This window comes from Dromiciops gliroides, chromosome 1, assembly GCF_019393635.1.
Source record: "Dromiciops gliroides isolate mDroGli1 chromosome 1, mDroGli1.pri, whole genome shotgun sequence".
Taxonomy (NCBI): Eukaryota; Metazoa; Chordata; class Mammalia; order Microbiotheria; family Microbiotheriidae; genus Dromiciops; species Dromiciops gliroides.
In genome coordinates, this window is record NC_057861.1 from 633,420,360 (window position 1) to 633,436,207 (window position 15,848).

Genomic DNA, 15,848 nt, shown 5'->3' on the forward strand with positions numbered 1-15,848 from the left:
TTTTCTCCCTCGATTGATTTCCTCATCTGTGAATTGGTGCACCTATTTCCCAGAGTCCTTGTGAAGATAAAAACTAGATGATATTTATAAAGCTACTCAAATAACTGATACTTGTTATTATATACTAGCATCTTCTCAAACATTTTAAAACAAATTTTTATTGATGATCTTTTGTTTTTACATCACCTACATTTTTTCTTATATCCTTTTCCCTCTCATCTTCCAGATAGCCACCCCTTATAACAAAGAATTTTTTTAAAATGAAGAATAAGAGAGGGAAAAAAAGCAAAACCAATCATTACATCTAAAAAGATATGACAAATTTTGAGGGTGCAGAGCACCCCAGAAGTTCTCTGGGGCACACCAAGGAATCTTGTCCTTGAGAAACTAAACCAGAGGACAGATACACCTAGAGAGATAAGCAGAACCAGATTGGACTGAGCTAGCTTCAGGACCTCCACCCTTCATTCTGATCTCCCTTACCCCTGGGGAGATAACTTTGGGTATTGCTGCGGCCTCTGCATCCGGAAGAGAGAGATGGCTTGAGAGATCCGTAGCCACCCCTCACCCAATTCCTTTAGCCACCACCAGTGGGGGATGGTCCTCCCTCACTAAAGGAACTTTCCACAGGCAGATGGTCCACCCCCATCAGCCACCTATAAAAGTACCTTCCAGTCTCCTGCTTGAGGAGATTGGTACCTCAGAGCCATGTGCTTTGTTCCATACCTATCTCCGCATGAGAAGTCCTAGGGTTTCTCTGGGTTTCCCTTCCCTCCCCTTCCCTTGCCCCTAAATAAACTACCATCTTATTCTAACTGCTTTTGTGTGCAAGAGGGTGTAATTCTTTAAAGAGGAATTCCTAAGAACCCCAAACCCATACCCCATTTCCCCCCATAACACATATTCAATAATCTAAACCCTCTGAATATATTCAGTGTTCTAAACCCACAGATCCCCCACTTTTGCAAAAGAGTAGGGGGAAGGGGAAGTGTCTTCTCATATATCTTCTTTGGGGCCAAACTTGTATTGAAATACTTTAAGTCATGAGGAGCTCATTATTTTACTAGGGAGTCTGTTTTATTATTGTGCAATTCTAGCTGTTAGAAGTTACTTCCCCCCCTGCAACTTACATCCATTGTACGAATTTTATTCTCTGGAGCCAAGGAGAATATCTAAACCTACTTCCATAGAACTTCAAATATTTGAAGACTCAACCAAATAAGAAATCTTACCTTTCCCCTTTACCCCTTACCTTTCCATTTTCCCCAATACCCCACCTTGCTCCCCAACACATACTCTTCATCCCAGTAATACTGGCCTTGCTGTTTCATGGACGATACGTTTTCATCTCTGGCTCTGGGCATTTTTTCTGACTGTTCCTCATGCCTGAAATGTCCCTCCTCATCTCTGCTTACTGCTTTCCCTGGTTTCCTTCAAGTCCCAACTAAAATTCCATCTTCTACAGGAAGGCTTTTCCAACCCCTCTTAATTCTAGTGCCTTTCCTCTCAATGATTTCGCTATTTTTTCCATATATAACTTGTTTGCACATACTCGTTTGCTTGTTGTCTCCTTCATTAGACTGTGAGCGCCTTGTCTCTTTTTGTATTCCTGGCAATCAGCACAGTACCTGGCACATAGTGTGCTCTTTTTTTTTTTTTTTTTGGTGAGGCAGTTGGGGTTAAGTGACTTGCCCAGGGTCACACAGCTAGTAAGTGTTAAGTGTCTGAGGTCAGATTTGAACCCAGGTCCTCCTGACTCCAGGGCCAGTGCTCTATCCACTGTACCACATAGCTGCCCCCATAGTGTGCTCTTAATACACATATAGATTGCTATTTATTTTTTTTTAAATTGACTTGGTAGAGCAAAATGCAGGTGTCTACAATGAATATAACAAGATGAAGTTTCTTTGAGAGAGGCAAAGAGATCATTTTGGTCAGTGTTCTTTGACTATTAAACAAGTTGGGGCAGCTAGGTAGCACAGAGGATAAAGCACTCGCCCTGGATTCAGGAGGACCTGAGTTAAAATCCTTCCTCAAATACTTGACACTTACTAGCTGTGTGACCCTGGGCAAGTCACTTAACCCTCATTGCCCCGAAAAAAAAAATTAAACAAGTCATAAAACTTTGTTCTCTAAAGATGTCTACCACTGTCTTAGAAGATAGTCTATGAAAAATCTCCAGATAGTCCTGTTTTCAGGTGACATGCCAATTGTATCAGGTCCCAGAACATTATGGAGCTTCTCCAAAAAGATCCATGGCCACTCTGAAGAGGTTGGCCTACTTACTTACCCATGTGAGAAAACCACAACAGCAACTAAATGAAGACTACATGATGTCCAGATGAAGGATGAGACCTATGATTTTATTGGTGTAAGGAAGACCCACTGAGGAACTTCGTCTACCAATTTAGGATTTAACCTTTTCTGCAACTTATAGGCTTATAAAGTTGTCCAGAATACTGATAGGTTGAGTAACTTCACCAGGGGTTATGCATCAATTATGTGTCAGAGACCGAATTTGAGGCCAGGTCATCATGATTCATTCCAAAGCCAACTTTCTACCTACTATTCATGCTTCCTCTTATTGCTGTGCTTGGAGAGGGAAGGCTAAAGACAAGGTCCCCAAACAGGGGACATGAAGACCAAGACTTCAGAGGAGATTTAGCTCTTCTTTCCCATCAAGAAGTCTTGGATCAGGGGCAGCTAGGTAGCACAGTGGATAGAGCACCGGCCCTGGATTCAGGAGGACCTGAGTTCAAATGTGGCCTCAGACACTTAACACTTAACTAGCTGTGTGACCCTGGGCAAGTCACTTAACCCCAATTGCCTCAGGGGAAAAAAAAAAGAAGTCTTGGATCCTGGAGGAAGTTCTGAAGATCCTACCTGGGGAATACACCAGGTTGAAGGGTTTTGTATCCAAGTTGGTCTGGGTGTTGTATTCCAAGGAAGTTCCTACACCATCCCATCCACACTGGCCATTGAGCTTCTCAGATGTGGCCACTGAGGAAACAAGATTGGCAATCTACCACATACCCCATAACATTTTAAAAGACCCAGAGGCTGTGTGATTTTGAGTAGGTCATATAACCTCCCTCCCTGAGCCTCAGTTTCCTTATCTGTAAAATGAAGATAGTGAAAGGACTCAGTTACAGTGAGCAGGTCTTTTGTGGAGGATTTTCACATAGATAATATTCACATGCAGTAAGGAAGCTTGGGTATGTTATGATCTTTATAGAGGGACAAAGTACAGATGCAGATGGGTTTTCAGATCCATTAAAGTATCAAGTTGTTGTAGGACTTCTCTCCAATTTCTTTAAATATTCTCTATATGACATGGACAATAAGTACACCCTTGCCTTCTCTAATAGAAGCAGGCCTGCTATATCTCCTCTGAGGATTCTAGGGTAACCTGAGGAGTCAGTATCTCCCTTTTTTTTTTTACTGACATCAGTTTGAGCTCCCACCAACTGTGTTACTAACATGGATTAGTTGGGGTGGGTCACACCATCACAATTTTCCGAGAAGTCATTTCTCCAGTGTCCTCCATGAAGAGCTGTTACATCTACCAGGCAAGCTAATGGGGTCTGTACCTGCACCAAACCCTCATCATGCATGGCTCCAAAGTTTCTTGTTATCCTGGTCTCCCTCCTCTGGACCCAGACCATGGGTGCTCAGAACTAAGTATATTCTAGTTAGGGAAATTAATTCACCTGGGCAACTGTTCATAGAATGCTGCCCTGTGGGATTGTGGGGATGAAGGAGGCTGGATACATTTTTTTTTTGGTGGGGCAGTTGGGATTAAGTGACTTGCCCAGCGTCACACAGCTAGTAAGTGTCAAGTGTCTGAGGCTGGATTTGAACTCAGGTACTCCTGACTCCAGGGCCGGTGCTCTATCCACTGCACCATCTAGCTGCCCCCCCCAAGCTGCCCTTTTTAAAACCTATATTTCAACCTTATAAGGCAGGTAATACAGGATGTTGCCTTTTTATGTATGAGGTAACTGAGGAGAAGGCATTTACCCAAGATCACAGCTAGTAAATAGTAAGTAGAGTTTGGATATTCTACTCCTCTCTCTGAAGGCTGGGGCAATATCTAACATATCTTTGGATCTCCTTTAGTATCTGGTACAAGCACTTGTACATGATGGTTCTCAAAAGATGTTTGCTAAATGCCTGACGTTGACCCCTTCAGACTATTGACAGACCTTTGTCTGTTTTTGGTTTGTCAAAGGGAAAGGTCAAAGGGATTTTTATGTCTTTTTTCCTTCCCACCCCCCTAGGCCACCAATCCATAGCAAGCTTGTCTGGATAAAGAAAGATCTGGGGACAGAATGCTACTCAGTGCTAGGAAGTTGTTTGTCCCTGGATTCTCCTCCTCTTCTCTCCACCTTCTTTCTCCTCTTCTCCCTTCTCCTGCTCTGCTCCCAAAGACTTCTGAGCCCTGAAAAAAGAGTTACCCCATGAGAAAATATACAGATGGGTGGAAACCTGAGGACAAGAGAAAAGGGGAAAAGGAACGACTTCATAGTGGGGGGAAGGGGGGGTGGAAGTCACGGGTTGAACGAGTTTCCTGTTGTGATTTCATTTCTGTTTATACTGGATTCTGAAGTCTGAGATGGGGCCAGATTGCATCAGACTGGGCCAACGTGGATTGTGTACACAGCTTGGGGGAAGGGAACCCAGCCCTATAAGTCTGGGGAGGAGCTGTCCCAGGGAGAAGCAAAACCAAGAAAGAGACAGAGAGAGAAAAAGAAATTCACAAGCAAGAAATCAGACACTAGTCACTGAAGGAACAGAATTCTCTAGTCCCAATGTCAACAGCTCCATTAGTTTCTCCACCACTCCAGCCCCTGACCTTGGAAGATGAGGAATGGCAGTGCTTGGACCAGTATGACATATACAGCTTTACAGATTCTTATCTGGGTGAGAGATGTGGCCCCACCTAATACCCCCTCATTCTACCTTCCTGCCTGGTGCCCCTGGTTCTAGTCTTCTCCCTATCCAGACTCAACTCTATATCTCTAGAACCTTTTTCCAGATATTTTCAGGCTGGCCTATGGATTTCACCATCACCCCGACACCCTTCCCCACCCTTTATCCACTTAATTTTAATCCTAGGTCCCAGCCAGTCCCACAAACAACCCCATAGAATCCTTTACTGTATCTCCTTATCTCAGCCTCTCAGAATCCTTATTTCCCATCATGGCTCAGCTTAGTTGCCACCTTGTTCTTGAAACCTTCCTTATCCCTCTAGTTTTTAGATCTCTTTCCCTTCAGATTACCCTGTATCCCTGTATTTGTTTATCTGTGTATTTGTACTTGTACTTGGGGAACACCCCATTAGAACATAAACCCTTTAAAGGCAACAGCTTTTCATTTTTGTTTTCATATCTCCTGTACCTAAGGCAGTGCCTTGCATGTAGTAGGTGCTTAATAAGTGTTTATTGAATTGAATTAGACTGATCTGAAAAACTGTCAAATCCAAATTCGGAGTTGTAAAGAGGGGACTAAGAAGAATGAAATGATTTGCCCAAATCTACACAGTAAGTTAAGTAGAGATCTAGAAATAGGACTCAGGTCTCCAGTCCAGTGTTCTTGGCACTGCCCCCCTCGTGTCTTTATCTCTCTTTCCACTGGTCTCTGCAACCAGTCTACCAAGTGGCTTCCACCCACCATGTTCTCTGAGTACATCATTCCTATGACTACTGCCTTCTATTTCAGGAAGAGGGAGTGGGAAGGGTCGAAGTAAGAGAGAAGCCGCCAACCATACCAACCGACCCAGCCCAGGTGGCCACGAGAGGAAGCTGCTGACCAAGCTTCAGAACACAGAGCAAAAGAAACGTGGCGCTAAGCCCTGAGCCTAGAACCTTGGGGTAAGGGAGCCCAGAACCCTCATACAGATCTTTCCCAACCTAATATATGGGCTAATGCTAGCAGGAGAATGGGATCCAATTCTAAGCGTCAGAGGCAGCTGGGTCGTGTGACCCCTAAAGTCTAGGAAAGAACCCTGGAGTCCTAGAAGGAGGTCCCCTAAAGTTAGGAAGCTTAGATTCACAGGACCCAACCTCTATCTCTTTTCCTTCCAGGCTGGGCCAGAGGACTGATACCAGGATTACGGCTATGGACATAGACAGGGCAAGAGAGATGGGATCTTAATCTTCCCTGGCAGCCTTCTCTCAAGAGATGTGCCCTCCCCAGCCTGGAGGGAGTTTGGAGGGGCCCAGCAAGTGAGTTCCTTTAGCACTTGCAGAAGAGATAAAGAAGAGCAGATGGTAGGAATGGATGAGCTAGGAGGAGCAGGGGAAAGGGAGAATCTACCTGAAGAAACTGCATCTATCAAAGAACAGCAGTTCCAATAAAGAATTAATCTGAAGGTTCTTCGTGTGTACGTGTGTGGTTGATTTCAAGTCTCCAGTGCTTACTGAAACACTCTCTCTCCTTTTCCTCCTTCTCCCTAGTGCCCTCCGAAATGAGAGCCAAGAGAGCCTCTCTTCCTACTCATCCCAAGCTATAAACTCCAGCCCTTGTAGCTGTTATTTCCATCAAATGCTGGAACCTCTGTAAGGCTCATGTCAATAAAGGGTTTATGGGGCAGCTAGGTGGCGCAGTGGATGGAGCACCAGGCCTGGAGTCAGGAGGACCTGAGTTCAAATTTGACCTCAGACACTTGACACGTACTAGCTGTGTGACCTTGGGCAAGTCACTTAACCCCAATTGCCTAACTTTTTTTTAAAAAGGGTTTATGCCCTTGACCTTTGTGAATCTGACTTTACTATCATGACTATAGACAGTGAAATTGGAAAAAAGATATAAGGAATTCTCAGGACATTAAGAAAACCGATACCTTCTATAAGCAAGGAGTTTAGAATGGTGAAGAATTTACTTTTGTTAATGAGGAAGAAGATATAAGAGTAGCAGTGGGCTATTGGGGATAAAGAGCCAGCCCTCAGAGTCGGGAAGGCCTGAGTTTAAGTTCTCTTCTCCTTCCCACATCCACACACACTAACTGGTCACATCACCTTAAGCAAGTCCCTTTATCTCCCAATGCCCCAAGAAACTCCCTAAGACTTAAAGTTTCAGAGCAGATGCCAAGCTGTATTGGTAGAAGGAATTTTCTTACTGAGAGTTCTCTATACCAATGAAATTAGGTCCAGTCTAAAAGATAAAATATTTTGTTCTGGCTTTTAAAGAAAGAAGTTGTATCTGAAGAGTCAGCTTGGAGTATTTGAAGAAATGTCTTGGGGAAAATAGGTGGTGGGGCTTCTTAGGTATTCCTCTGTAAAGAATTACAACTCTCGCACAATCTAATTAGAATAAAATGGTCTTTTATTTGGGCTCTGGAGAAAGTGACTAAGAGAGAGATGGCTTACAGACATTTTTCTCTCCAATGGAAGAAAGGCCAAAACTTTTATAGAGGATAGATGGGGTGGCCACCTGACAATGGAAAGTTCCTTTCAGGGGTGGGGAAACCTTGAATGAGGGGAGGGATGGGAAAGGCTTTTGGAATTATCTCTGTCCCCAGGTGCAGCTCAGGTAGTTGCCAGGCCTATATGGGCTTATCTCCCTGTGGGGTGGGAGAGGCTTGAATGAGGGATGGTGATCCTGACTTCTGGAGCTAGAAATAGACTTTGCATCTAAGGTAATGATAGAATAGATAGAACACTCTAGAATGATCTGGAAAAGAACCAATCCATCAACATTTTTTAAGCAGCTATTAAGCCAGGCACGGTGCTAAATTCTGGGGATACAAAAAGAGGCAAAAGACTGTCCTTTACTTCAAGTAACTTACAATCTAATGAGGGAGATAATATGCAAATGTATACAAAACAAGCTATATAGAAAATAAATAGGATATAATTAACAGAAATGTGAGAAAATAATTATTAATAATCAATTTCATAGGGGATCCAGGGATCAGTCTTTTTCCCCCCAACTCCAGAAAATTGAGTTCTCCTTGAAAGTTTTTCATCAAATCTCTCTTTTTTTTTTTCCTTTTTGGTGAGGCAATTGGGGTTAAGTGACTTGCCCAGGGTCACACAGCTAGTACGTGTTAAGTGTCTGAGGTCAGATTTGAACTCAGGTCCTCCTGACTCCAGGGCCGGTGCTCTATCCACTGTGCTACTTAGCCGCCCCCCCCATCAAATCTCATCTGGGACAAACCCAAGGGAACAAAAGGAATGGTGAGAGATTCTTTTGTCTAGATTGCTGAAGGACTGATGGGATTAAACCATACCTAAATTTCATTAAAATATAGACCGCCTTCAAGTCACGTCAACTAACAGATTTAAATAATGCTAACCAAATAGATTCATTTTGATGCATATGTCCCAATTAGATTGATCAACCCACTTATCAAAAGGGATAAAAAACTGCACAGGTTGCCATGTTGGCTCTGGAACCCCATGGTCTCTGTATCTCTCTTGTTCTCTCTTGGCTCTCCTTGGGACCACATGCTGTCTCTCTGGAAGAATACATGGGCTTTTGTGGGACTTTTCTCCTGCTCTTGATAACTGGCATGCTGCAGCTCTGTCTCCTCTATCACAAGGCCTGGTACCATGAAAAGTTAGGGAGACACATGGTCAATCCCTTACTGGTATAATAGTATAAATTAATATGTTTACCCCAAACTGGTGTCTATAAGAATTAATTTTCAGTGTCACAGAAGGAAGACACTTGAATTAAGAGGGGTCAGGGAAGGTTCTATCATCTAAAAGAAGGGCTCTACCACAGCCAAGTCATCCCCTCCCTCCCCTCCCCCTCCTTAGCTCACCAAGCTGGAAGCCTGTCTACTTTGGTTGCCACTCTCTACAGACTGGCCTCCAAACTAGCCACATACACCCCCAACCACATCGCTCACAGTAAATTACATATGACAATATTTTCAGGCCAGTTGGTTCAAATGTAAAAAAAAAAAAAGACTACCTTGTTAATAGTGTGAGACATGAGATCTATGCAAGTCAGAAAGACCTGAATTCAAATCTGGCCATAGACACTTAATAGCCGTGTGTCTTAGGACAAATCACAACCTCTGTTTGCCTCAGTTTTCTCAGGTGTAAAATGGAGATAATAACAGCATAGGATTGTTGTAAGTATCAAATGAGATAAAATTTATAAGAAGGGGGCAGCTAGGTAGCACAGTGGATAAAGCACCGGCCCTGGATTCAGGAGTTCCTGAGTTCAAATCTGGCCTCAGACACTTAACACTTACTAGCTGTGTGACCCTGGGCAAGTCACTTAACCCCATTGCCCCGTAAAAAAAAAAATTTATAAGAAGGAGCTATATAAATGCTTCTCCCCTTCTTTTCCTCTCAATCCCAAATGGTGACCTTGGCAATGTTTGGCATTTAAACCAGAGTATCATGTAAATATCGCTCAGAAACATTAAACATAGGAAATGGTTGACTCTAGAGTCCCCATCCCACATCTGGAATTGTCTTTCTCAGCTGCCCACCCCTACTTTCCTAGGACACAGGTACTTAACTTGGAGTAGCCACATAGTGTATTAGTAATAATAGTGAACATTCAAAAATTCTGCCTTAGGGTAGCTGGGTAGCAGAGTGGATAGAGCACGGGCCCTGGGGTCAAATCTGGCCTCAGACACCTATTAACTGTGTGTCCCTGGGCAAGTAATTTTATCCTGAGTGCCTCAAAAAAAAAATTCTTAAATTCAGCTTAAAGGAAACTTACAGATCATTGGATCTAACCCCCTCATTTTACGGATGGAAGGCTTAGAGAGGGAGAGACTTGCCCAGGGTCAACCAGCTAATAAGTATCAAGGTGAGATTTAGGCCTGAGTCTTTCTGAGTCCAAATCCTTCACTCCATCCACCATCCTACCCTGTTTCCTTCTGAAGGATTCCAATGTCACTGACATCTTTACTGATGTGGGATAGAATTTGGGGTCAAATTGATTGTGAGTCGTCCCAAAAGAATTACAAGACTCAGTGACTCAGTTTCCCAAGTTTTATTGCAATACTGTGGGTGACCACAGGGAGAGAACCAGAATAGTGGATAGGTATCTCTTGAATAGTGAAAGAAAAGACAGTTATATTTATAGTATGCATAAATTGATTATCAATCTCATTATAATAATCTCCACCTTAGGGAGGTACAGGGGAGAACCTATCCTAATTTGGAGTTCCTGGGGTCCTAAGCCAACCCCTGAGGTAAGTACCTTTTTCCATGGAAGTGTGTTTTGGGGGTTTACACATCATAAGGTGAATTTGGGGACAAATTTGGCCTTTTCTGAGCATGTCTCTTTCTGATTCCCATGCTTAGTTTCAAAACATCTCCATTCTTCATGAGAATATATATAGCCTTGTCTTATGTCTTATTGTTATTTGACCTGACCCTTTATGGTCCCGTTATGGGTACTGATTTCCATGGGTAAGAGAACCTAGCACCCTGACTTGTAAGTTATCCATTAACTGGGGTCTGACTCCCTTTTAGAGCTAATATCTGAATTTAAGCTTGGGTCTTAGGTTTTGCTATTAACCCTTTTTTCACCTCCTACATCACTAGTAATCTTTTTTTTGGGTGAGGGAATTGGGGTTAAGTGACTTACCCAGGGTCACACAGCTAGTAAGTGTTAAGTGTCTGAGGCCGGATTTGAACTCAGGAACTCCTGAATCCAGGACCAATGCTCTATCCACTGCAACACCTAGCTGTCCCATGTACTAGTAATCTTTCAGCAGAATTTTGTTGTTCAGTTGTTTCCATCGTATCTGACTCTTCATTACCCCAGTTGGAGTTTTCTTGGCAAAGATATGGGAGTGGTTTTGCCATTTCCTTCTCCAGCTTATTTTACAGATGAGGTAACTGAGGCAAACAGGGTTAAGTGTCTTGCCCAGAGACATAAGCATATGAGGCCAGATTTGAAATCAGGAACAAGATGAGTTTTCCTGACTCCAGGCCCAGCACTCTGTCAACCACATCACCTAGCAGACAACCAAATAGTACCTAGTGAGCAAGAAAATGTTGTTAAAATAGGAAGCTACTAGATAGTATTCACTTCCTCTCCCCAACCCCAGTGGCAACCCAGATGACTTTCTCCCAGCTCAGCTTTTACCACCTTGTTCTACAATCTTCGCTGCTGGTGTCAGCCTTACCAGTAGCAGCCCCCCATGGAGCTGGACTTGGGTGAAGGGGAAGAGAGGAGGCCATTTCATTAGGGAGTAGCTGTTTGATAAATACAGGTGCTGGATTTTGAAAGTTAAATAGGCAAGGTCTGTTTTTTCTAAGAGATAAGGATGGAGAGGCCAATCAGGGCCAGCCTATGGGAAACATTGACCATAGATCTCCTGTTGGTTGACTCTTTGTTTGTTTTTTTGTTTGGCTGTTGTTGTTGTTGTTGTTGTTTGCAGGGCAATGAGGGTTAAGTGACTTCCCCAGGGTCACACAGCTAGTAGTTGGTTGACTCTCTGAACAGAGTTTGGTCCCCCTAGCTTACTTGGCTTTTCAACATCTACTGATTTCTGTTTACTTGATTTCTGCCTCCACTTTTGCCATGAAACAGAAATAGTCCCTTCAGAAATGTTCTTAATGCTCTCCAGGAGTGGACAGAAACTCACACTGCTTCCCTCATCTACGTACACCTATAATCATGCATGGTGAGGCCTCCCTCGCCTTCATTGTCATGTCCTTAAACTTCCATTTGTCCACCAAGGCTCTACTGGTACAGCCTGTTCCCAGCCTATGAATGTCATGTTCCAAAAGTTCATTTGGAGTCATCTGGAAACCTCAACTGTATTTCCTCACAGGAACAATGTGGTTAGATTCCCAGGCCACTTTGCAAATTCCAATTAACCCATAAAGTAGTCAAATTCCTATTCCACTGTCATTCTGTGTCCTAAAAACTATGCCAGTGAAATATAAAATCTGGAAGATTTATTAATTCAACAAATATTTATTGAGCACCTTCTAGGTATGGGGCCTCATCCCTGAGGGATGAATTTTTCAACCCCAGAAATTTTGAAAAGACCCTCTTCTATAAGACTAAAGGTGCCTTGGTGAAGGAAGTACCCACAACAATGAAATCACTGACCTTGAAAGTATTGAAAATGATGCAGAGCAAATGGGGACATACGAAACTTGGATGGTCTCTGCCTTTGTGGAACTTATCTAGTCCAGAAGGGGTTAAGACAGCAACCCAGGTAATTATAGTACACAATATCATGTGATAAACACAACAGAGAGTTGCAAAACAAAATGCTATGTGAGGCCCAGAGGGAAATTTGTTAGCAACCCAAGGGATTGGAGAAGACTTCCTGGCAAAGGTGGCTTTAGAATAGTGCTCTTAGGGAAGGTAAGAGAGAAGACCTAACAGGCAGAGAGAATAATTGAAGGACAGAGAATATTCAAGTAGTCCACATGAGAAGGAGCATAGAACAGGTATAGAAAGGTAATAGGGGATAAGGCTGGAAAGGTAGAGTAGAACCAGATTATCGAGGACTTTAACTGCCAAGCAAAGGAGTTTTCATTTTGTTTAGTAGTAGTAGGAAGCCAAAGATTTCACAGTAGGAGTGACATGATCGGGTGTGCATAGGAAAAGTTAGTTGTGACAACAGCATGAAAAGCATTTTGGAAGCTGGTGGAAAGTAGAGGCAGAAAGACCCTCAGGAGACTTTTGTAGTAGTCTAAGTGGGTGGTAGTGAGAGCCTGTCATGCTTAGTGGCAGTGGCAATAGAGAGCCACGGACAGATACAATTCAATCCACTTCAGCCAACACTTTTTTTTTTTTTAAGTGAGGCAATTGGGGTTAAGTGACTTGCCCAAGGTCACACAGCTAATAAGTGTTAAGTGTCTGAGGCTGGATTTGAACTTAGGTACTCCTGACTCCAGGGCTGGTGCTCCATCCACTGTGCCACCTAGCCACCCCAGCCAACACTTATTAAACACCTCCTATTTGCAAGGCACTATGCAAGGTATTGGAGATGCAAAGACAAAAATCAAACCATACTTGCCCTCAAAGAGCTTATATTCTCTAGGAGGGATACAACAGATTTAAAGTCATTAAGTAGGAAGTAAGGCAAGGGAAAGGTGAGATCAAAGTGTTGGAGGAAAATTTAAGTAGGGAAAGAGCAGTGAAATTTAAGTAGGGAGTTAGAGACCCGACCTACCTGTTGGCCTTGGGTAAATCACTTGGCCTCTTTTGGCCTGTTTTCCCATCTGTAAAAATGAGGAAGCTGGACTAGATAGCTCCTGAAATCCTTTCTACTTTTAAATCAATAACCCTCTGATCCTATGAACTAAGAGAATCAGGGAAGGATTCACAGAGGGAGGAAGGAAGGAAATGAACATATACTAATGTGATGAAATAATGGGATTTAGCAGATACTCAAAGACCCACCTGGAGATTAATCTATACTGATTGAATCAAGTGAGAGTGATTGACTGCTGATTAAGCCTACTTCAAGTTAATTGGATTGTAATCACACCTGGCTATCCCTTAAGAAGGTATTGTTCTCAGAAACTAGACTGTGAACTCAACCTGAGAACACCTTCAAAGCCAATGGATTTGGATGACACCAACCAATCACCTTGAAGCAGTGTGTAAGGACAGCCTCTGTTCCAGATCTATAAAAAGCTTCCACAAACAGCTTGCTAGTGTGTTCCTGATTAAAGCAGGCTCGTGGAGGAGGACTTCAGGAAGAACCCAACCAGGCTGGAACTCTAGGCTAGACTGGTGCTGAAGCTTCTGATTTAAGGCGACCACAATTTAGATTTTAAACATCACACTAAGCACCTACTATGCACCAGATGCTTTACTAATATTATTTCCTTTAATCCTCAGAACAGCTCTGGGGGCAGGGTAGAAGTAGGTGGTATTGTCATCCCCATTTTACAGTTGAGGAAATTGAGGCAGATGGAAGTTAAATTACTCATCCAAGATCGCACAACTACTAAGTATCTGTGGTAGAATTTGAACTCAGGTCTTCCTGACTTGGGCCTTGATTTCTGTCCACTGAACCACCTTGATGCCTCCACAGGGAAAAGACAACTAAGCTGAATCTTAGAGCAAAAAAAAAAAGGATTCTGAAATGGAAAAGTTAGGAGGAAATGCCTTACAGGAGTGGGAAATGATTTCTACGTATGTGTATGTGAGAGAGAAAGTACAAAGTCAGGAAGAGCCAGAATATCAAGTTTGGGGGAATACTTAGGGGTCCAGTTTGGCCAGAACATAAGAATTGTGAAGGGAAATAATATAGAATAAGTCTGAAAAGTGGATTGGAGCCCGATGATGGGGGGGAGGGGGAAGGTGTCTTAAAAACCAAGCTTAAGGATTTGGATTTTATACTGGAGGCAACAGGGAGTCACTGAACATTTTTGAGCAAGAGGATGCCATGGTCAGAGTTAGGCCTTAAAGAAATTATTTTGGTAGTTCCGTAAGTTTGAACAGAGAAGCAAAATACTAGAGGTAAAAAAACCAGTTATGTGACTGTGTCGGGTAAAGAGGTGAAAAAATACTGGCCCTTGGATTTCCTCTATTGAAGAATTAAAACTCACATATGTCCTGATTAAAGATAAAAGCAAGGTTTTTATTTGGTACAAGGGGATGTGGTGGGGAGGAAAGTCTAGAATTTTAACCTCTCCAAACCGGAAGGACAACGATTTTTATAGAGGGTAGATGGAGGGGGAGAAACAATTTGAAGCTGGAAGATTACATTTTTTTTTTCTTTTGGGGGGTGGGGTGGGGAAAGCCTGTAAGCATGTCATATTCCTGAGAGTGGAAGGGAACTTTTTGAAATGATGGTCCTGACCTTTGGGGTTATCTCCATCTCCTGACTCCAGCCAGATTTGTAGACATATCCAGCCAACATTCCTGCTATAAAGCTTTATCTCCCCTTACTTCCTAGGCATGTCTGTCCTGCTATATGGTCATCATTTGAGTCTGCTTCTAATTGATTCCAAGCCCTATGTTAGTGACTATTTTTTAAAAGAGTGTTACCTTACATCAAAAAGTATAGGTATTCAAACACAAATTAAAAATTGAAAATAGAGGGGCAGTTAGGTGATGCAGTGGTGGATAGAGCACTGGCCCTAGATTCAGGAGGACCTGAGTTCAAATCCAGCCTCAGACACTTGACACTTACTATCTGTTCGACCCTGGGCAAGTCACTTAACCCTCATTGCCCTGCCAAAAAAAAAAATTAAAATAGGATGTATATTGTATGCATATATATATGCAAACATTTGTGTATATACATACCTGTATACATCTAAACACATCACATACATGTACATATACACATACATATAATCACCTATATATGTATACACATATATACATATACATATATATGAAAAACAAAAGAGTGGCCAAGTTCTCTTGCTTATTTCTATGACCACTTTTGAATTTTACTAGGCATTTAACAGCATGGATTTGTTGCTGTTATTTTTGTCTTTGGTGACATATTTATAGTCAGCACGCATGTTTTCTTAACTCTTTTTTCATTCTGTCTCACCTCATATTTCTTGTGGCGCAACAGAATTTCATAATACCCAGATCTGTCCATTCACTTCCTTATTTTGGGATAATGCCAGTTTGTTTCTAGAATTTTGCCTTTACAAAAAGTGCTGCCAGGGACATTTTTGTTGACATAACACAAGGCTTCAGAGAAAAGCTCTGAACCCACATGAAACAGCTTCAGCCTTGAGAGTTTTATCTCCTTCTATATGCCCCTGGGAACATCCAAGTTTGGATTGTCTCTCTCTTGGCCCTGCTCTTCTGCACTGAAGCCAACAAAACATTAAACAAAGCACAGCTTTATTGGAGACGGGTAATATTTGAGAACCCTGAAGCACTATTCAAATATGTTATTATTGTTTAACAGATTCAACTAGGTTGTT

At 42.5% G+C, this 15,848-nt stretch overlaps 1 protein-coding gene across 1 annotated transcript; it reads left to right on the forward strand.

The window, feature by feature from the left end:
• The first annotated feature begins 4,699 nt into the window (after positions 1–4,699).
• On the forward strand, positions 4,700–5,868 carry NUPR1 (nuclear protein 1, transcriptional regulator). The gene is made up of 2 exons (XM_043975167.1): positions 4,700–4,923; positions 5,722–5,868. Exons 1-2 carry the CDS (start codon positions 4,812–4,814, stop codon positions 5,856–5,858), a joined length of 249 nt encoding a protein of 82 aa, XP_043831102.1. The 5' UTR covers positions 4,700–4,811; the 3' UTR covers positions 5,859–5,868.
• The last annotated feature ends 9,980 nt before the right edge of the window (positions 5,869–15,848 follow it).